The sequence below is a fragment of the Ambystoma mexicanum genome, chromosome 11 (genome assembly GCF_040938575.1).
Source record: "Ambystoma mexicanum isolate Mex_15411 chromosome 11, UKY_AmexF1_1, whole genome shotgun sequence".
In the NCBI taxonomy this organism is placed as follows: Eukaryota; Metazoa; Chordata; class Amphibia; order Caudata; family Ambystomatidae; genus Ambystoma; species Ambystoma mexicanum.
This window is the reverse complement of record NC_090934.1, coordinates 576995612-577018856: the sequence shown is the minus strand read 5'-3', so window position 1 is coordinate 577018856 and position 23245 is coordinate 576995612. Positions and strand designations below refer to the sequence as shown.

Below are 23245 nucleotides of genomic sequence, written 5' to 3'. Positions count from 1 at the left end.
AGAGAGAATTTGGGAGTTTGGGACTTTTTAGCAACGCCAAGGTGGTTGAGCGTAGTTTCCTCAGTGGCTCATAAAGAGAGACCAGGTCCTTAATATAGATTGGAGCTGTTCCAAATAGCACTCTGTGGGTTAGTGCAGCAGCCTTGAATTTTAGCCGAGCGGTAACCGGGAGCCAATGAAGATCTCTCCGGCTATCCGAGATATGCTCTCTTCTAGATTTCTTTGCAATAATGCAGACTGCATCATTTTGAAGGATTTGCAGAGCTTGCATTTTTTTGTAATTGACTCTGACTAACACATCATTGCCGTAGTCTAATCTAGACAGAATCACAGCATCAGTGAACTATTACGCCAACTCACCAAGCAAGAATAGAACTTACTTCTAAAGGTTGCAAAATTACCAACAGAAGTCACAGCAGATGTCAGCCCGGTGAGACCGGAGGCAACATTAGCAAAACTAAAACGTGGCTCCTCTTCACCAAGGTGCATGGTGTGCTACGCCAGCAGGAGTCTTCCACCTGCTGAACAGGCCTATTCACAAGCAGAGAAGGAGAGCCGAGAAGTCGCGTGGGCCAGCGAGCATTATCTTTTTCTGTACAGACAATCTTTCACTGACATTGCAGATAATCAATCTTTAACCACCATATATGGAATGCCCACTGCAAAAATGCAACACATGAATAGCAGGGTGGGGGGTCTATGTTTGCAAGACTACCATTTTGAAATCATACACAAGCCAGGGATGGATATAAACCCAGCAGATGTCCTATCACACTCCCCACTCTCATCACAACATGCAATCCCCTCAATAGCTGATCTTTACATCAACTATGTGGTACAACCCACATAAGCCCAGTTTACTATTCCTCGAGGCTGTACAAAAGCAAGCAGAAGAAGACCCGATGTTGGCCATCAGACAATATAATGGGCCTCATTAGAAGTTTGGCGGAAGCCTTGCCGGTAAAACCGGCAAGTACCATTTAGGGCAGCTAAGGGTAGTCAGGCCATATGTTTCTACCAAAAATTGTGAGACCCCGGTAAGCCCCAGATTGGTTACTGTAGCAGATAATTGTAGGTGCTGGGGGTAATAAACCATTTGTGAGTGCGCTTGGTCATCAGCTTCAGTTTTAGGTAAAGCTGTGTCACCAGTACACAGAGGTATTACCCTGAACCTCTTGTTGGTTGGTGGTACTGGTGATTCGCGCTATGCCTATGTTAGTTGTAGTGCACATTATTCCTTCTCTGGCTGTTATATAATATATTGATCTTCGGAGTCATTACATTATATTGTATTACATTTATTAACTTGCTGCAGCCGACACATGTTTCGACACTTGGTCATTTTCAAGGCTGTTGTTTCATACAATGTTTATAAGAAAAATACACATTGTGTGATTATTAACAACAGAAATATAAATACCAAATGTATCATTTGGGGGTGGGATGGTAGGTCAAATTAGGAGAGAAGAACACAAGACCATCCAATATTAATTGAATGCATATTGGCAAAGTTTAAGATAAACTCAAACATGTGTAGGGGTGAGAGGTATGTGAAGTACTCCAAATACTCATGCCAGATGGTCTATACCTGTTATGCTCATCCAAGTGTTTGGGTGCAAATCACACCTTTGTATTGCATAAAGCAAACAGTCTAGTACTTGGGTTCTTGGAGTTGTGAGTCGGGGGTGCCACTCCTTGTGTCATATCCTTATGATGCCTCTAATAGAGGCCCCAAAAATCCATGCAAAGGACGTGAGAATTATATGATGTATTGGTACTCACCAATATTCATCTTGTGGTGTTCCCTGCAAAAATGTGGCAGCCAGATAAATGAACTCGCTCTAATGGATAACATGCTTTTTATGCAACCATTCTCAGGTATGCTCACCCTTGTTGTAATTTGTATAAAGACCTTGTGGTCAGATTTCCATGTCGCAACTTGATCATGCAAATTAATTGTATCCTACTAGAAATATAAAGTCACATCTATTATCTATAGGGAGCTTGGTTATAGCGCGGCCCAAATTGGACCACGCTATAACCAATCTCTCTATAGATAACTGCTCGTGGATATATATTGATGAAACAGAACAACAATTTTTGACATGGATTTGTGGGAGGATGCTTTGTTACTGGCTGTCCGGTATCAGGTGGACAACGTATGCCTACCTCTTAAAACATGTAATTTCAAAAACATTAGATGCACAGTTTCTCATTGGTCTTACAAGCCATAAGGTCCTCGTTATATGGACTAATACAATTGGTTGGCACGCATGTGCCATGTCTGGGACATGCGGTTCATTTAGCAGCACGTAAACTCAGACCCAGGTGCAGGGAGCTAGGACGTGAAGCTACCTCACCACCCAATTAGCCCAGCATCTCTCATCAGCCATGCCTTCTGCCATGAAATTGTCTTTGTACTTGGCCTTGTAGAGTACTCTCGTCTTTGGGAATGCACGGGAGTGAGGGCACTTGCTATCGTGTCTGCAACTTCCAGTTCATGCTCTATTTCCATCCTTGGCTAACGTGACAGGAGACCACGATCTGGTCCATTTTGCAGGTTGTAAATACTCTAAATGAATTAAAACTTGGCATCTTTTGTGTTCTTTCTTGCACCTTATCATGAGAAGGATCATCCACCACACACTCGTTCTTCTTGAGAGTAGATAGGTGACCTTGCTTTCTATGGTCTTGACTTCAGGCCAGCCAGCCTCGCCATGCAGCCCCATGAGCTTGCTATTCGGCTACCACACAACTTTCCATTCTCCCATCATGATTTCTGGCGTACTTATTTCATGATACCAATGCCCAGTTTTTGTACAATAGCGGCTCTGCCTGCATTCTATCTACTACTTGCAGCTAGCTTTTATGATGACTTGATCTACCTTGAATTTCAGCATCTGTACATTTATTGAACTTCTGTGTTCTGCAACACTTTGTTACAATGTAATCGTCTTCTTTTCTACATGTAATAGTTCACCCGATTCTTTACTTCCTGGTTCACCCTTGAAGATCCGTACCTTGTCTTTAGTCAATATCTCGGGACGTCGTGCACACTTTCTCATGACATCATCAGTTCACGTGCTCAACACTTTCTCATATTCCTTCAGGAAATTCCTTCAGCTGGTTGTCATCACTTTGAGGGTTCATTCGATAGGGTTGTCTCAATGGGTATCTTCTTTCGAGCATATGGGATGAGAGAGCCGACATAGCCATTCTCATCAGATGCTCTTTCTCACACTTTTTTCATGTGCTTATACCACATATTATTCCCCAGGTGAACTGCATTATCAAGATAGGTATTTATCCCCTCATCATCTTCTTCTGCATCCCACGTATGTCATCTGACATGCCCATAAAGTTTAAAGAAATGATCATCATTTGTACTCATACTTGGAAGAATCATAGGAGATATTGTTCCAATTGGATCAGCAGGGTAATAGAGACTTATAAATGTAAGATACAGAAAGATAAAAAGAATACACAGGCATATATATATCATGCATAGAAGCAATTACGTGTTGAACCCGTGCTCTTTCTATAATCACATTATCCTCTTCTCTAATCATTTTTAATACAGGTTTATAATTTTGCATTTGTAGCTGCATAATCTGTTCAATAATCACTACTAAGAGTCTCCTTATCACTGGACCATTTTTGGGATCATGTAGAAAGGTGTGAATATTAACTCCTGGCCAAACATGGGCAGGGTAGCACTGCAGAATAAACATAAAAATAGCACTACAAGCCTGTCCATGTCACTGTCAGCAAGTTTCATGTATTTATCATTGAAACAGATATTCTCCTAAAAAGAAAGCTGGGTATTGTTCTCTCTCCCATTTCTAATCAGGAATTATGTGTCTGCATAATACTAATGCAATTTTTACTTTTTTCAGGAATTTAAAAAAACCTTTTCAGCCTCTGGAATTCTCTGCAAGTCTATGCACTTCCTGCTACAAGTTTAAGGAGTGTCCAATTAATTCCAGTCCAAAAGAAATATGCACTAATCACACGCTGTTTTGTCATCCTTCTTCTTGGTCATCGATCGAGTCTGCACACACAGAAATTCTTCTTCTTGTCTTGCTTCTTGATCAATGGGCACTGGAGGGAGGGTCTCGCCTTTGTAGATATTTACATCTCCTAAATGCAGCCAAGCTTGTCTTCCTGATACCTTAACTGCAGAAGGGGAAACTTTTGAAAAAACTAAAGGGAACATTAAACCTAGGCTCGTGCTACTTGCGGGTACAATTCTTAATGAGGATTTGTTCCCCAACATATAATTTCGGTGGTGGCAATAGTTTGCTTGCATCGGTTACTGGACTGGTCTCTTCCATGTTCTTTGACCCCCCCCCGAAGCTTGACTTGATCTGCAATGAAAGAAACACTGGTAGTCATACATATCAAATAATTGTGCATTTCATCACCTAAAGCCTTCACTACACTCTGGGAATCACTCCTGACTCTAGATGGGGGCAAAAGCGGCATTCTCATGTGACGCCCAGTCACTAATTCATGGGGAGTAAGGTGGTGGTCAGAAACTGGCTGATTTCGAAGTGCATATAAGGCTGGGGAAGGCAATACAGCCATCTCTTCTTCAGAGTTAATTTGATCTTGGCTATCCTCTCCTTCATGAGACCATTGAGTCTCCCACATATGCTGTTTGCTTGTGGATGATAAGCAGAAGAGAACCTGTGCTTTATATTCAATAGAAGTCCTATTTGTTCAAAAAGTTCATTAACAAAATGTGGTCCGTTATCAGATCTTAGCACTTCGCACGTACCTCATCTTGGAAATACTTTTTGCTCTAAAAACTTTGCCATGCAAGTGGCACCAGGGTGTGTACATGGACCAACTTCGATCCACCTGTGAAAGGGACAAGCTACCACTAATAGATACCTGTATCCAATACATTTCTGCAGCATATCAATGTAATTGACAAGCAAATATTGAAAGCGACCACTTGGACAGGGTTTTACTCCTCTGATTGTTCTTAGTATATGCCCAGCAGTAAACTTTTGACACACAATGCAATTAACCATGAACTGTGCAATGTGTTCCAGTAAATTGGGAATAAACCAGACTTCTGCAATTGTGCAGCAAGACTTTCTCTGCTTATATGCACAGGGCAATGAAACTGCTCAAGTGTGACTTTCAACAGTGCCGCTGATACTACTGGCTTTCCAGTGCTTTGCTGTCTCCATAATAATAATAATTATTATTATTATAATGCTTTTGTAAAGAACACCCCCTATGTTTGCTCTTCTTGTGGGGTTGTACCCTGAATCTCTATTAGTTACGTAATGGACTGAATATTAAACCCCTCTTGTACTAGCATGCTCCTAGGCAAAACTTCTTTAATATCTTCAGTATCAAAACTTGAAATGTCTGAAGAATATGCAACTCTTTTGGCTTCTATTCCTACGGCTTCGCTTCCACAAGAGATAAAGTTTGGTTGCTTATTATGTGCTGTGCATTTTATGACTGCTACCGGGAGTTGTAGTGCCTTAATAAGCGTGTCCAAAAGAGATGCATGTGGCACTGAAGTGCCGTCTGCTTGGAGATATCCCCTCCTTTTCCAGCGGGACAGCGCTGCATGTACGGTTGACGTCACATAGGCAGAGTCACTGTACACCGTCACTTCCTGCCCTTCATGTTTTTCAAATGCAACAATAAGCGCTACTAATACTGCCACTTGAGCTGAAAGGTGAGACGTAGTCTTCCACTTTCCACTACCTCAAATTCCCCATTTAATCGGTGTCTTCAACAGTCGAGCCTGAATGCCTCTCCCCACTAGTTTGATACATTTTCAAAGAACCATCAATAAAGAAAATTCCTCTCCAGCTAAAGCATTTTCCTTCACACGTGGTATACCATCATAGAATTCAACATAATTTGAACGGTTATGCACATAGTCACCTTCTTCCACAGGTTCAGCTAAAAACATCTGTGTTCACTATTTTACATCTCATTACCTTAAGGGCTGGATTAGAAAGCATTACCTCATACGCTGAAGCTCTCTGTGATGTTAATGTACCCTTGAGTTCTCTAGAATGGCAAATAAGGCGTGTTCCAGGTAAAGAGTTGTGGAACAGCCCATGGTAATATTTGTGAACTTCTCAATTACAAATGCATCAACAGCCAAAGGTTGTTCACATGGGAAAAGGCCCCTCTTGACTGGATCTAAAATCCGACGATAGTATGCCAGAGGTCTGTACCCTGATGTTGTCCTCTGTGTGAGTACAGCTGTCATCACGGACCCATTGGTGTGCGAAAACAAGTAATATTGTTCGCTATAATTGGGGATTCCCAAAACTAGAGCTGTACAGATTGCTCTTTTTAATTCCTCAAATCCTTCCTCCAATTCTTCAGTTCATTCTATATTTCCCTTCCCAATGTGTGCTTTCTTTAACACATGCAAAGTAGCTTGATATACGTGCTGTAATACAAAACCCAGGCTCTGCAATAATTGCACAAGTCCAGAAACTGCTGCATTTGCCTCGCTGTGTTTGGCTGTGGCATTTTCATAATAGCCTCAGCTCTTTCAGGTGTCACTTACTTTCCTTCATGTGAAATTATCTGATCTATGTACAACACTTTTTCCTGACAATACTCTAATTTCTCCTTGTCCACCTTGTATCCATTGTTCGCCAGTATAGCCTTTAACTGAACAGAATCTTGCCTGCATTCATCCTCTGTTTCATTGCAAATCAATGTGTCATCTACGTACTGAATTGCTGCACTCTTGAGTTCAATATTGTCTAAATCCATCTGTAGAACACTATTAAAAATTGATGGGAACTCACAATACCCTTGGGGGAAATTATAATGTTTCCGTCTTTTTGTCTAAACGTAAAGGGAGTACGGCCTTGCAAGTCTTTGTACAACGGGATCGAGAAAAATGCATTTTTAAAATTGATCACCATGAAATACTTCACTTTAACTGGGATAATGCATAATATTGTTTCAGGATTAGGAACAAACAGAAATTCAGCTTCTACAATCTGATTAAGAGGACGCAAATCCTGGATAAATCTCCATGACCCTCCCTTGGATTTTTTAATCGGATTATATACTGTTTCAAAGCGCCCACAGTGCAGGGATGGAGGGAGGGTACATTACAACACAATATTAAGAGCTGAAGGGAAGAGGAAGAGGCACAAACCTACTATGCCTTGTGAGTATTCAGAACATTCAAGTGCAGAAAGGAAGGGGCAAGAGGGGGTAAGGGCTGGGGAGTCCGAGCTTGTGGGAGAGCCATAGAGGAAGTGCTAGGAATGTTGAGTGCTACATGACCAGAGCCATGGGACGTGTAAGTGTAAGTCTCCAGAGGCGGTGTGTGCAGATGCAAAGTGCGATAGATAGACAGGAGCTGAGAGTAATCAGTGAGGGAGGTCAAGGCCCTGAAGATGCATAAGGGACACCAATTTAGCAACTGTGGGACTAGCAGAGGAGAGAAGATGAGAGGGAGGAAGAAAAGAGGAAAGTCTTGAGGAGCTTCCTGAATTTGAGAAGGTCCTGCTCAAGGCGCATGGGGAGGCTATTCCTAAGGAGGGAGCCCGCAGAGGAAATTGAGCGATCCCCTGCCCTCTTTTTAGCAAAACACTTTACACACAAAGAGTTGGTGCCAGAGGAGTGAAGAGGTCTAGTGGGAGAGTATTTCGTGAGATAGAGTTGAAGTGTAGTCCCCGGCCCAGACAGCCTTGTGGATGATGCAGAGGGATTTGAATTTAATCCATGCATCAACCGGGAGCCACTGAAGACTTTTTAGAGCAGGAGAGATGTGGTCCATGGGCTTAAGGCCAAGGATAGGTCTCGCTGCTCTATTCTGGATAAGCTGAAGGGGTCGCAGAGTGGAGGATTCAGTGCTGAAATGGTCTTGAATATGCCTTCATCAGCTTCTCGAGACATAGAGTACTGTTTTGCTCATGCTAAAATTGCTCCTGGTTTGAGTTTTATTTTAACCTCTCCTATTCCCTTCAATAGGCCTACATCATAGGTGCCCGTAGTCCAAAGTAGACTTCGCACCTTTTCTAGGTCTTCCTGTAAAAGTGCTTGCTGTTTCCGTATTATCGCCTTTCGCTGTGGGATTTCCTTTTCTCAATCTTTTTCCAGTATGTAATGCATATAAAACACACAACCTCATCGTCTATATGTTAATCTCTGAGCATATCTTCATCTATCATATCTGTCAATCTGTATCCCTCCTCAAGAGCTATCACTGTCAACCATGCTCTGCCTTTGTCACCTGCTCCTTCAAGCATTGCTATTTCTCCTCATACTATAGCTGCTTCTAACTCTATAGGAATAGTCTGTCTTTCTCCTCATTCATATGAACTTGTGGACTAAATAAGAGCTCATCAGGTATTCTCACAATCTTCTCCACCAATCTAGGTAGACATGTTAATAGAATGCTTTTACCCCATACATGAACACCTCTGGATCTGCAGGGACTCCTTGTAGAGCCACTTGCCCTGTAAATGCTAGTATAACCTCTCTCATGTTTAAATAGTGTATTTCCGCAGTGGAGCACACTATTTCCTGATCTGTGAATGAAATCATCATGTTAAGTTTTGTCATTAAATCTCTTCCCAGGATGTTAACTGGCGTCTGTCATGAATATAAGGGAAAGGACATGTCACATTCCCCTATAGAAACAGGTAATTCATCAGTAAAAGGAAATAAATTTGTAGCTCCAGACATCCCTTGAGCATTAATGGCAATGCCTGACATTGGATAATTCCCCTCTCTGGTACAAGAGCATGTCGGCCCGGTGTCTACACGAAAAGAAAAGGATTTGCCTCCTATCATCCCATCGACCCTTGGTTCATCTTGGGTGTCTGGTGTCACAGATAGTACTGAACACATCAAGTCACCATGTGAGATGTCCTATTGAGGGTTAAAAATAATCCCTGTCCCGGTAAAAGGGTTTCCTCCTACCACAGTGACACCCCCTATCCTAGGTGTCAGTATTTGCCCCGTGTTTGCATTCTGTTGGGTTTGCATAGGTGTTTGTTGTGACTGCCTTTGCGGTGGGTACATTTGTACTGGCCCCTGCTGTTGTACCTGCTGTAGTTGGGGCACCTTTGCCTCATAGGATGTGTGATCCTGGCAAAAGCCCTCTCTTGTTTGTGTGCTGTATGGCAGTGGATAAACTGCTCCTCCCTCTTGAAAGCTGTCAATTCTGCTGCAAATTCTCTCAGTTCCTAAATGTGCACGCAATATGCCCTGTCGTCCCACAATTCCAACATATTATGGGTGGCCCTCTAGCAAACCCTCCTTGAAAATTTTGACTCCCATTCTGAAAATGTTGAAACCCGTCTTGGGTGGTATGAAATCTGCCTTGGGCGTTCTGAAATCTGCCTCCTCTTCTGCTGAACCCTACACCTCTACCTCGTGGCCAAAACCCATAGCCACTTTGATCCATTGAACGTGCATTATTCACCTGTGACACACCCATTATTTCTTGTTTTGCCACTCCTTCTCATCTTGTCAATACTGGCCCTTTCTATAGCAAATTTAGACAATGTTTTCTGAACCAATTTAGCTTCCTCCATCTTTCTGTTCCCATCTTTCTTTTTATTCTTTTTTCAATGATGCACAATGGTGAACTGTATCTCAGCCCATGGCTTCGCTTCCATCCGTACTAGTTTTTTCTTTTGTCTCTGTACTGATTCTGGCAATCTCTGACACACAGTATGATACAATAGTGCCACTGTTTTTTCCATGATTCACAAGTTTCAAGCTGCAATTTTTCCTGAATATCCTAAATGTAAGCAATGGGGTCTTCATCTTCCTTCATTTTTTGTTTACATGTCATAGTTGCACCCGTATCTGATGTATCAGGATACTGTACCACGAGAGCCCTCCAAACATCTGCCCTGCAATTATTAAATGGTGCTCCATCATGCACTGTGTTTTGTGCTGTCCCACCTGCACATCTTGCTCGTCTCCATATGTCGTCAGCTCTCTCCCCAAGAATGGCAGCCAGTTGACCTTTATGTCTCCTATGCCCAGCGTATTTCTTCCTGTCATGTTCTCTAATTCATATATCCATTTCCCAGCCCCTGAAGTCAAACTAGGGAGCTTGCACTTTAAGTTATCCATATCCATCTGGGGCCGTGGAATAAATTGTGTCTTGCTCCGCCCCTTCTCTAACATGGGGAACTGTGAGAACCCAATCCCATGGTCAGAACCCACAAGTTGTCTTTCTATGGCAGGGGTAATTGTTCATATTCGTCTTCTTGCTGGTAATGACCTTAACCTACTCACATATGGCAGAGACTCTCCTTTCTCACTACATGATTGTCTTCAGGGAAGCTCAGAATATGATATGGGATCTGGTGTTCCGTCCTTAGGGTGTTCCAGATCTGATCGTCTTACCTCTTTATCCATCTGTTGGCTTCCCCACGGGGTGCACACACCCTCTCCCCCTGTCTCACAACCTGACTCTCTTTCCTCATCTGACATTGCTAGACCCCCAACTAGTGTGACTATCATCGCCTTCATCTCTAGCTAAATCTAATTGCTCAAGGACAGCGCTCGGCGTTCATCACTGAACAGGTTTTCCTCCTCATTTTGCGGTTGAGCTACCAGGGATCAACTATCGCTTCGTCAAGTTCCATACTTGCTATCCTGCCTCAGTTACTGATATATTTTATTGATCCTTTCCCCAGTACTTTCCACATCATATCTTTCCTCTTCTAGTGCCACCCTAGTTGTTTCTAGCATTACTTCCTTTATCGGAAGAAACTCTTTTGTTCTGTCCCATCGTATTTCCTTGCTCGGCCTCCTTCATTTGTTCTTTAAGAATGAGACTGGCAGCTAGACCCCACTGCCTTCTATTCTGTTTAATCTCTTCGTCCACTTCTCTTCGCTTTCCTGCATCTCTTCTTGCCCTTACTTCTTCTTGCCTTTGTTCCGCCCTTCTCACTTCCAGTCTGCGATCTTCTTCTTCTCTCCTTCTCTATAACCTCTGTCCTTCACTCTTTGTGTTTCTTATTCCTCTCTCTCCTATCTCTTCCTTCTATCTCTTTCTTCCTGTTGTACCTCCTTTGTTCCTCTGCTTACTTTTTTGTCTTTCTCTTGTTCCTCCCTATATATCTGTTCCTGTTGATCCCTGTTTTTTTTTCCTTGCTCATCCTCCCTCAATCTCTTTTCTCATCCCCCGTCCTTTCTTTGTTGCTCATCTTTGTCTTCTCTTTGCCTAACCTCCTCAATGCTTTTTCCATCTCATTTGAGTAGTATCTGTCCTCCAATCCATTCGTTCTGTATGAGCGTTACCTCATCAGCCCTATATTTTTCCCCTTTCCATCTTTTAATTTCTCAGTCTATTTCTGCCAATATATTCGACCTCTCAACTCCTTCTTCCTTAATCCGTATGAATGTACAGGCATCTGCCTTCCTTTTGCTCTCTTCTGGACTATTGTCACTACTGTATGCAGGGTGTTCATATGTTCGGTAACTATACCCTGCCGCTGCTTTCAATTCCTTCAAAGGATAAACTCCTATCTTGCCTGTACCTGCGCTCTTAATTTTGGGTAGAATAAGGGGAGCTGAGGGCTTAATGCCCTCCCCTTTATGCTGATTAAGCATCCACACCTCTGGTGGTGGGTCCTCCTTCTCTTCTTGGCACATTTTCCAAAGTTCTAAAACTGCCAGTCGTTTCTCAATTTTCTTCCCTGTGTATGCAGCATGCACATATGTAGCCATGTGTTGTAATACATCTTTTGCCAATGATCCCCCTTGAGGCATTGGCATGAACATATTCCTGTGTACCCTTTACCCGTTCTGCACTGTACTGTTTGAGCTTGGGCACATGCCTTGGCAGTCAAAGATGCATGAGAGTAGTGTCCTCCATAATGACAAGTCTCAATTGACTGTCAATACTTACCAGATCTAAATCATATACCATTTTTAGTCTTAAAACAACAAATATGAGCAAGCGCCATCAATTGCCGCTCAATCCTTTCCTGTTTCAACAACCTATCCATGGTAACTAGTATGACACTGCCTCGTACTTTTCTGTCAGTGATTTTCCTTTCAACTGATAGTCGAAGTTTGGAGATGTGGGATTGTTCGGAATGGATTGATAGAGCATTGTTGATGGCCATAAAACAAATAATGAAGGTGTGGAAATCCAGGAAGAAGCCACATTGCGAGAACTAGGTGTCGGATATGCGGACGCTCTCTTGGTATGGGAAGACTCAGGCAGTTCGACAACATCGGGAAACTGAGTACGAGGAGAGATGGGGGTCATTCAGGGATTTATTTGGATGAGGTGTAGGCTTTGGTTTATTTTGTGTATATTGAGGTTGGGGATTGGTAGGGGTGTATGTTTTGTCCTTTTTTTTGTGTGTTTTGTGTTGTCACGTCTTGCCATGAGATAGGAGGGTGGGGATGTTTTCGGATTTCGTTTTGAATAGCTGTTACTTAAGTAGTAATTTGCATTTTGTTGCACTGATGTATAAGGAGTAATCTTTTGCTTGTTCCCATTCTGTTGTTACTCAGTTGTATTATGTTTTGTATAATTATTAAATAAAGTTGATAAATAAATAAATAAATAAATAAATAAATAAATAAATAAATTAAACCTATCCATCTCCTGATTGGCGCCAATCGTTTACTACACCTTAACTTGCAAACAGCGTTACTTCCAACCTTCACAGCTTTATTACTTCTCAATATTTCACACAACAAATAATGCTCAAAATAATAACACACTACTCATTAATAACCCCCATGATCACCTTCTTTTCATTTATAACCATTTATAATAAGGGGTGCACTTCTCTCACCTCGATTGATTTCACCCTATACAGGGTTAAGACATCGCCTTTCACAGTCCTGACTGTGCGTATCCTCTCTCTTAATATTCCAATTGGAATTTGAGATGTCTTCTTCTATCTCCCTTGAAATAGGAATACTTAGGTGTTCCTTTATGTCGCCAAAATGTCCTGTTACTCAAAATTATCGCAATCCCGCCCCTTTATATTGCCATTTCCCTCAGTCTACTTACATCTGTTAATCAACTGAAGGCCTTCTGTATCCACTTCTCCTTCAATCCGACCACTTCGCCTTCTGTCCGCAGAGCGCCTGTGGAAACAGAGCAGGGATTTCTTCAAAGGGGGGCCTGCCCACGTCTTGATTCTTCTTGCAAGTTTACTTTTATCGGCCGCTCTCCACAGGAACTCCACGATCTTCCAACTAATGGTGAAGGATGTCCGATCGTCGAAGAATCTGGAGACAAACTGGTTTGGATCTTGAAACCATCCACACTGCTACCACATGAGTCAATGGCCCTTAGGTACGTGCATATGGAATGGATGAATGGATGGGATTACACCAGATTAATTCTGAGTCCAAATAACCGAATCAACTCAGAAAGATGGCAAAGTACTGTTTATTAACCATTATCTAAAACATGGAGGTTACAACAAACATCAAAAGACATACGCTCAGTCTCTCAATGGTCTCCACCAAAAATACAGTTTTTATAGTAATAATACTTCTGAGTGATGCCATGCAATGTGCCAATAGTGAAAAACCTATCAAGGGTCGGGATTGGTTAAGGGAAATATCTAGGTATACGATTGTATAGGAGCTAGGATTGTTACTGGCTGCCCGGTATCAGGTGGACAACTTATGCCTACCTCTTAAAACATGTAATTTCAGAAACATTATATAAAGAGTATCTCATTGGTCTTACAAGCTATAAAGGTCCTTCATTATATGGACTAATACAATTGGTCGGCACACTTGTGCCATGTCTGGAACATTCGGTTCATTTAGCAGCACCTAAGCCCAAACCCAGTTGCAGGGAGATAGGACATGAATCTACCTCAACACCCAATTAGCCCAGTATTTCTCATAACCCATGTCTTCTGCCATGAAATTATCTTTTTACTTGGCCATGTAGAGTATTCTCATCTTTGGGAATGCACGGGAGTGAGGGCACTCGCTATTGTGTCTGGAACTTCAAGTTCATGCTCTATTTCCATCTTTGGCACATGTGACAGGAGACCACGATCTGGTCCATTTTGCACATTTTAAATGATTTAAAAGAATTAAAACTTGCCATCCTTTGTGTTCTTTCTTGCACCTTAACGTGAGAAGGTTCATCCCCCACATACGCCTTCTTCTTCAGAGTAGATAGCTGAACTTGCTTTCTACGGTCTTGACTTCAGGCCAGGCAGCCTCGCTGTGAAGCCCCATGAGCCTGCTATTCAGCTGAAACGCAACTTTCCATTCTCCTTCATGATTTCTGTCTTACTTATTTCGTGATATCAATGTACAGTTTGTACAATGGTTGCTCAGCCTGCATTCTATCTACTACTTGTAGCTAGCTTCTATGCTGACTTGATCTACCTTGCGTTTCAGCATCTGTACATTTATTGAAGTTCTCTTTTCTGCAACACCTTGTGAATTGTCTTCTTTTCTACGTGTAATAGTTCACTCAGTTCTTAACTTCGTTGATCACCCTTTAAGATCCATACCTTGTCTTTATCAATATATTGTGACATTGTGCACACTTTCTTATGACATCATCAGTACACGTGCTCAACTCTTTCTCATACTGCTACAGCAAGTTCCTCCTACAGCATGTCATCACTTCGAGGGTATCTTCAATAGGGTTGTCTCATGGGGATTTGCTTTCGAACACTCGCTGCGATATTGGTATAATAGCCGGTGTTAGGCAGGGCACAATCTCACGTCTCCAATACAGGGTATGTAGCTTGCAGATGTACTCAGGTGCTCCCCTAAATCTCTTTGGTGGCAACTTCATGAAAGTGACTTAATCCACCATCACTGGCACAGATAGTGGTGGAGATGGAAAAAATGTGGTGGGGATCCCACAAGTGAGGGTGGGGGAGGAGTTGGGGGAGGAGGGGGCGTGGTCTAGAGGGGGCGGGGTTGGTAGTGGCCATCCGATCAGATAAATACTTTAAAAAAAAAGTGCCCGCAAAGGCAACATTGCCTTTTACCACCGGCCAGGGCTTTAAGTGGGACGGGGCCTGCCGGGGCTCTGCCCCGGCAGGCTCCGAAATTTCAATCTGAGGCGGGGCCCTGTGGGGCCCACTAATCTCCCCTGCCAGCCCCGGCCACTACAAGAACAGGATTTTTTTCCGAAGCCTGAACCTATCGCTCGTGTGCGAAAGCTTCAGGCTCCAGAAAAAAATGCCTTTCAGCCATAATGGTGGCGTCACACCTGCGAGGCATACCTTTAAGCAGGAGATGCCCGTGGGCCGGTGCCACCATTGTGGAGAGAAACGTGAGGCTGCTGGAAGCAAAACGGCCTCAGCTTCCAGCAGCCTCACCCCTTCAGCCTTAATGGCGACGCTGCCCCCCGCCCCAGCTGCCGAGGGGAAGCGCCACCATTAAGGCTGAATAGGCGAGGCGCTGTCCCCTGCCCGGCAACCCAATAGAAAATAAAAGCAGAGATCAACACCCTCTCCCCTGGGGAGAGGGTGTTGATCACTACAAAAGGCTGCCTGACAGGGGTGCCAGTAGCCCATTGAGCCGGGGCTCTTCAGGGGGGCGTGGCCTAATGGGCCAGCAGGACGCCTGCAGTTAGGCCACGCCCCCTTGATGAGCCCAGGCTCATTTTGTTGTGCCAAAAAAAAAAACGCCCGCGAGGGCAGCATTGCCTTTTACGCGGCTCTGGCGTGTAAAGCACAATGCTCGCTACATGTACAACTGATTCCTTTCAGTTGTACATGTAGTGAGCATTGTGCATTACACATCAGTGCCAAAGCCGAGGTAAACGGCAATGCTACCGTCGTGGACGCTTTTTTTTTTCTTCTTTCTTTTTTCCAGCGCGGTTCATGGGCTTGGGTGGCTGACTCTGGCCGGATCCCGAGATCCGGCTACACATCTGGTGCCGGATCTCGGATCCGCCGAGAACCGACCCAATGACCAGCACTGGGCACAGATAGATTATGAATGCAAACTCATGCAAGTGTTTTTTGGGGACCATCACTTGTAGAGCTAGATTGTGGCCCAAACCATATGTAAGTGATTCACAATGACTATTCCTGGCATGAACAGGCTGTGGCTGCAGCCCCATGAAAATGTTATGAAGTGTTCCTGTCTACTGTTGGTAACATGGCATTTGCTGGATTTTTTCATGTGCTTCTATAGAGAACTAATAGTAAATTGTATGACATTTTACCACATTTTTCTCAAAAACTGCTGTAAAATGCACCATTTCAACACATTATTTTAAACCTTTCTCTGGGGGTGTACCTATCCTCCCCAGAAACCTCCTACATTATTTTGAACTCTCTCATTGTGCTAGATCATTTGCGCTAATTTTGAGAAATATGTTTGCCCTCTACTGAAAATATTCACATCCCTTGACTGGCTGTGGCCATTACATTTACTATTTTTTTTCACGTGTTACCCTAGGCAACCAATTGCGTGAGTTTTTACTCCATTACCTCAAAAATTGTGCTGCTAAATGCACCCTTCAACACATGATTTTAAAAATGTGGTCGGGGTAGAACCATGTAATCCGCACTCATTCATTATTTTGGTCTCACTACGCTCAGTCGCTCACAGTAATTTTAGGGAATATTTAGGCCCCTCCAGGGACAGCATTCACCAGCCGGGACTGACCCTTGAAACATTGAGAATCCTGGTGCACTCCCAGCAACCACCTGCCCCACCCGGGCACCAAAAACTACCTCCACCACCACTGCTTGCTCGTCTACCCACTATCCCTTAGCAACCGAGGAATGGGCACTTTACCTGCTGGTCTGCAAATCCTGTGGGGCTGCATCCTGGCCCTTCCTGCACAAAGAATGTGTCCTGCTGGTCCATCAGCTCTCTCTCCTTAGGTGCTAGTCTCTATTGCTATATCAGGACCTTAACCAAGCCCACATCAGACGCGTGTACAAGCATTGTAAAAACAATCGTTCCAATTAACTCAAGTTCAATAGCTTGGACAGAACTGTAAGAGCTCTGGGGCTGAATCTGCCAACTTTGGATGCTTATTCCTTATAAAAGGCCATTTCTGACACTGATTCTATGCCACCTTTTAGAGGCTGCAACTTCTGAGCTAAAAGGGATTGGTTATTGTGTTCCTATGATTGCAGTGATTAAAGTGATTTGCATGTTAAGCTAACTGTATCTGTAAGTGGATGATTTAGTGGGTAGTGTCTTCTGTGCTTCGCTGGATTTTAAGCCAATGACACCATGCCCTACTAAGCTTGGCCTTGTTGTTCAGCCATTGCTACCAAAGGTAACCCATGGGAGCTTTAGGGAAGTCTTTGTTGGCCTTCTTAGTGAAGTTGTGTATTGCCGGTGAACTCAGACACCAACACTATTGGGACTTCTACAATATTTCGACCAGGTCGTTTCGGACGAGTGCAATCTTTCTTCTCTCTCCTCTCGCACACTCCTAGAACCGGGCCCAGCCTCCTCCTTGACTCAGTACTATGCCACCCTTTGGCAGCAGCAGCGCCAGAGTGTTTCAACTCCTTCATATGAAATGGGCCTGGGGCTACAGAGCAGCTGCCCAATGTGTGTAGTCTTATGAGACAGAAAAATAGACCTTTCATTTTGCTGGCACCCTCAGACTTTCACCTCCCGCTTATCACCTTGTTGCCTTTTCACTCTGGTTTCCACGATATTAGCACCCTACTGTTAAAGAGAGATTACTAGCTTTTCAGCAGATATTTTTAGTGTTTCAGATACCTGCTGGCTGGCTGTCCCGAGATAAACTGGAGCAATTTTTTTATTTAATTATAATGTAAGCACCCCAAAGGTGCCTGGGGCTGGTTTCCCCAGTTGTAAAGCACGGGTGGACCCCAAATACCATGTTGAAATGGCTCCCAACCAGCCCTGATACCTCTTCAGCCGGCCCTGCCGCTCAGTCACGGAACCCTTTCCAGTAAGGCCTGTCGCCTGCCTCGCCATTTGGCACGTGCCCTGGCGCACCAGGGGACATGTCTTGTTAAACTAGTCTCCTTTGAACCGATCCTTTCCTTACCTTTAGGACTCCTCCTAAAAACCGCTTGAACCATACCCATCTCCTGTCTCCTCCTTGGACCACTTCCCTGCCTCCAGGCTCACGCTGATATCAAATGCCAACCTGTGACCCAACGCCTTGACATCAGCAGGGAATGCCATCTTGCACTATATCTTCTTGATGTGCCTGCCAGTGATTCTTCCAGACGGTGCCAGGAAGGTCAGGTAGTCCGGCAGGAGCAGGCCCGCCTCACTCTGCAGCTTCTCCCCTGCAGTGTGGAGCGGACAGAGGCAAGGCGACGTGCGGTTAATCGGTTCGTAGGAAAAGCCAGCTCGGGGGGGGGGGGGTCACGCAAATTTAGGGTGCGTGTATATCAACCTGTAAAGACTGGCCCCCGGCGTGGGCACAAGAGGAGATACACGCTGAACAAGGGGGGCAGCAGAAAGAGGGGCACGCTTTCAACCAGGGATGTCTGCGCAGAGGAAGCCGCGGCACCGTAAAGACGAGAAAGAGGTGCGCACCAGTTCAGTGGCCTGTGTGTGATTTAAGAGCGACATTAAATAAGAGGAGCGTGTGCGTCCCAGGGCACAGCCAGCGAACTAGGGGTGCTTTTAAAGGCAGAGTCTCTGCAAAGAGATGGAGAGAGAAGCATTAAATGCAGGTGTCTACTGACAATGGACGCGCCATTATTAAGCTAAAGATGTGTGTACAGGGAAAGAAGCCAACAAAATGAAAACGAACAGTCGGGGGCCGAAAAGAGGGGTGCAGTCTCGAAAAAGAGTTGCCTGGGTGTAAACGAACTGGGAAGAGGCCTGCAAGGGGGTCCAGTGTGAGTTGGTTACTAGATTGGTATGGTTGACCAGAGCCCCTCATAGAGGACAGCGAGCCCCCCACCCAGGACCGTCCAAGGCCCATCCCTGCTGGGGCCATTAGCAGGGGTCCACAGGGGCCCGCCAGCCTGCAGCGCAGATGGGAGGGAGGAGGAGGGAGGCGGCGGCGGCGGCGGAAGATCTGTGTTGGAAGTTATCTTCCCGCTGGGAGGTCTCCGGGCCCCGAGGGAGGGCGCGCAGCAGCTGCGACTGGAAGATCTCAGGGCAAGACTCTGCTGCCGGAGGACGGAGGCTGAGCCGGTCCCACACAGCCCTGCCTAAGAGCCATGGCAGCCGATACCCGCCCGGACAGCTCCCTGACCCCTCCGCAGGGCGAGCCCCACGGACAGCACGACCTGCTGCGAGAGGTTGTGCTGCACGGCAAGTTCGAGGTAAGGCCATACCAACAGGCACTGGGGGAGCTGTGCTCGCACAGGTGTCAACAGTGCACACATCTAATCCCACACAGGGGTGGATAACCCCTAGTCTTGTATGTTGCAATGCACTTGCCAATTAAAAAAACAAAAAACAAATAAAGGTTAAATTCTGGGAGGTGGCGGGGGCAAGAGAAAATTACAGTCAAAGCAAAATAGTGTTTGCACTGTGAACCGTTGCTCTCTGGAACAGGATTTTAGTTGAAGTGTTATAACTTAAAAGGATACTGAGATGCATTTCAAGGGGGATCTGTGTTTTGGGAATTATTTGAAAGGCCGCCGGTGAGTTTGCTCATCACCTGGAAAGAAACCCCAGCAAGCAATGTGTCTGCATACCCTTTTGGGAGAAGACAAGCGAGGCATCAACAAAGATTTAAGCATGTCATTCTGAAAAGTGTGAGCGCCGTACCTGATCGCCTTTCTCGCTTAAATCAAACTAGTGGCGCGACACCATTATTGTCATTCTGGTTATATGTATACTTTCCTGCGAAATATCCCTAGTTCCCTCGTGTTGTTTTGGAGGGAAAGGAGACTATTGTTTATACCGTTGCACGCCTACTCCGTTTCCTACCTGCACGGCGTGTGCGCAAATTAAGGAGGTGCAACTTTCATTCTAGGAACCACTTTCGAGTAATTAGTAAATGCATGCTAACTCCTGGAAAAGGTGTATGGAGGAGGTTCTCCTGATCACTGGGACTTAAAAGTACCCGCTCTTTGCCGTGGACAACCCCTTTCAGGTATTCTCCGTATACTCGTCAGCTTTCGAAATAAAAACGTGTGCTGCTTTTATTGTGGGAAATCGAGGTTGTTTATTCCATGCATTTTAAATATGTACTGGAACAAAATGTGTGTGCCAGTTTACACACACAGTAATTTTTGTATAATATATACATGCATCCTCTAGTCATGTGTTAGTATAATATACACACACGTGTCCTTCCTATGAGTGTAATGCACGTTTCCAAATTAAATGTGTGCACTCTTTAATTTAATTTGGTGTCGCCAGCTGCGTTTATCGTGCCCCATTCGTAGACACAGCTGCTCTGAAGTTGGTACCCGTGTTGTTCTAAGTTATCAGTGGTATGGCCCAGAGAGACCGCATTGCTGCTCTCCGAAGGAAGGTGCACGTTTGTGGGAGTCGAGGTGTGAGCAGACATGCGGCACACACAATGCGCGTGGACACGTTGTGTGGTAATGATCTGAAGGGACGTCCCTGAATGGCGGGAAAATTGGTCCATGGATTCCGTGTTTTTATGGCTCCAGGAAGCAATTAATCAGTGAACTTTCTCAATCACAGTAGATTTCTAGTGAATCCCACAGGCTGTTGGGAGCATCCTGGCTCCACCTGCCCAGGTGCTGCGGCCGTCGGCGTGCGAGACGGGCAGTTCGCGATAAAACGGCTTTACAACCTGCGTGTGCTTGCGCGGTATTTAGGAGACCGTTTAACGAGCGCTGTGGGGTCGACACCAGAGCTGGCTCTCACCCTCTGCACTCGTAAGACATGCGGCTTCTACCGGCTCGGGTTTCTGCAGCGTGCAGGAGATGTAACGCGCAGGCTCACCTTTCATGCAGGCGTCTGAGTGAGGCAGTACATAAGGAGGCGCCCATCAGTGCACACGAAGAGGCGTTGAAGGCAGCGCTCTCACATTTACCATCACCATGTGTGAGAAGGCCACCAACCTTGTTTTGGCTTTGAATTCGGGTACTTGTAGTTTTGCTGAATTTCAAATAGAATTTCTTTAATTAAACTTATGCTTTAGTCAACGTCTTTCAGCAGCAGATAATTAAACAATTCAATTTACAAACAATCCATATAAATACCAGCACAGAGGGTTAAGAACCTTTGCACCATAAAATCTACTAAAATCATCATAGCTTAAAAGAAAACGACAAGTCCAATAATCCAAAGGGGGGGAAACAGGACTAAATGTTTCCTCAAGCGTGATCGGGGGAAACATGAGAGCTCTGGCAAGGGGCACAGAGAGAGGGTTTCATAGGGGGAGCCAATGAGGCTCTGGCTCAGACACTGGCACACTGTCTTAGGGTACATGGATATACATTCAGCCCACGGAGCACCTGGAAATCAGGCAAGGACAACAGAGGAACATATGGAGAGAAGTTAATATGGGCACCTCGCCGCATTCATGAAAAGGGTGTGTGGTGCACATACTGAGTTGCTAATAAGGGCATCCATGGACTCACTCTGCTCTATCTGTCTTCTCTTGTTTCTTTCTACTCTCCCTCATGTTCTCTTCATTCACAAAATCAGTGCAACACATCAACCTCCACAGCACCAGTGGTCCAGGGATGAATATTGGTTTCTAAACCATCAGTCATCCCCAAACCTCTAGTACACCAGAAGTGATCCGGGCAGATTGGAAACACAAGCAAATTACAAACCTACTTGTCCAATTATGGTAACGTGGACACAATGGCAGGCTTATGTCCGAAATTTAGTTGATCATTGGTTAGTTACAACACAGCAAACATGCAATTATTACCCAATTACAAAAGGGATTGCCCAGTCAATGTTGTATAGCAATATCTACTTTATTATTAACACAGCAGACAGTTCTAGCAACACTACAATACAACCTATCCTGTCATGGAATGCAGAGGACAGACAGTTTCAAAGCAGGAAAAAGGGATGTACTCTGGATACTGACAGGAGGGTAGTCGGTATAGTAATTAATCACAATAGTTAAAGAATACTTGGTTTGAACACTATGAGGAATTTGACCATCTGCACTGGGAGAGAATGCTCACCTGGACTTTTTTTTTTTAATAATAAAAATGAATGCTGGGACATCAGCCTCTGAGAAATGTGTGAGGCCATTCTATGTACATTTCATCTGCTTCCTGTGCAAAACGCATAGTGACGTGTACTCCGGGAAGACACATCCTATAGGCACCGCCTTCCTCTGTCATATTCAGCTGGAATGTGACAGCCCCAGGTACATCAAAGCATCTCAAAAAGGGGGCAAGACACACCTTCCTCCAGGCAGGGACAGCCTAATTTAAATATCAAAGGCACCATGGATCTGCATTCTGTTTGTCTACTCTGGCTGGTGGCACTGCATACTAACAAGATCATTGAAGCAAGCCTAGAGGAGAGGCTTAATTGCCAGACAGACAACAGGAAGGCGCGACTAACGGCCCTTTGGTATGCAATGTGTCAACTTGAAGTGAGTTCCCACCTCTCTGTATGAAAGGCAGTGAATGGCCTGTCTGGGTCCAGCAGCTACCACAGGTGTTCCCGCAGAGCAGACCCCTTTCAGAGGGACAAAGGATGTGATTTGGGGGAGAAAGGAAGTCTGCTCCAAGCACAAACTTCAAGGGAGACCTGCACTTTATTCAAGAGTCACAGAGGGCTCAGTTAACCAGAGAGACACTTCAATCTACAACAGACGGGAAGATGGGTGGGACTTAGGTACATGTTGTCACCCCTTGTCTGTCCTGTTGCATAGCACTCTTGCCCTGATGTCATGCATAACAGACGATTGTTGGTGGGGACCCAGGATTGGTTAATTAAGGTAGGCTTAGCCTGGACCAATCATATGGACCCATTCGGCTTTAAGAGAGGGCTTAACCCCTCACTTGAAAAATCTTCCACAACTTCGCTCGCAAGGAGTAAGAAGAAGTACTCATCTGGACCCGGTCTGAAGGTACAATCTACCTTACATCTTCCACCAGTGAAAGAAGGCCAGGAATTCCGAGAGGGAAGCAAGATCCCTCCCCTAAATATCTCCCAGGGGACAGAGGGAGATACCAAACTCAGTGGACCCTTCCAGCAGCTCCAGAACAAGTTCCCAGCCAGCACACAGCGTGCCCTGCTAGGTTCTGCCAGCAAGATCCCTAGGTGGGAAGTGCTGGAGAGTCTCTGGACAAAGTACAAGGCTGTTGCCTGCAAACCCTCTCATGAGCTTTAGTCCATCCACTTTCAAAGGATGATATGAGCCCTGTGAAGAAGCTAG

The 23245-nt window shown here is 44.8% G+C and overlaps 1 protein-coding gene across 5 annotated transcripts in view; it reads left to right on the top strand.

Annotated features, from left to right (window-relative positions):
• ANO1 (anoctamin 1) overlaps positions 1 to 23245 on the top strand; it is an 802432-nt gene that overhangs the window by 293639 nt on the left and 485548 nt on the right. The window contains exon 1 of one of the 5 annotated variants that reach the window (XM_069623443.1): positions 19095 to 19229. The exons of the other annotated variants lie outside the window; for them this stretch is intronic. Within the exon in view, the coding sequence (XP_069479544.1) occupies positions 19125 to 19229 (105 nt within the window). The 5' untranslated portion in view covers positions 19095 to 19124. Of the gene's footprint in view, positions 1 to 19094; positions 19230 to 23245 lie in introns of those variants that run through there. 5 annotated transcript variants of the gene reach the window in all.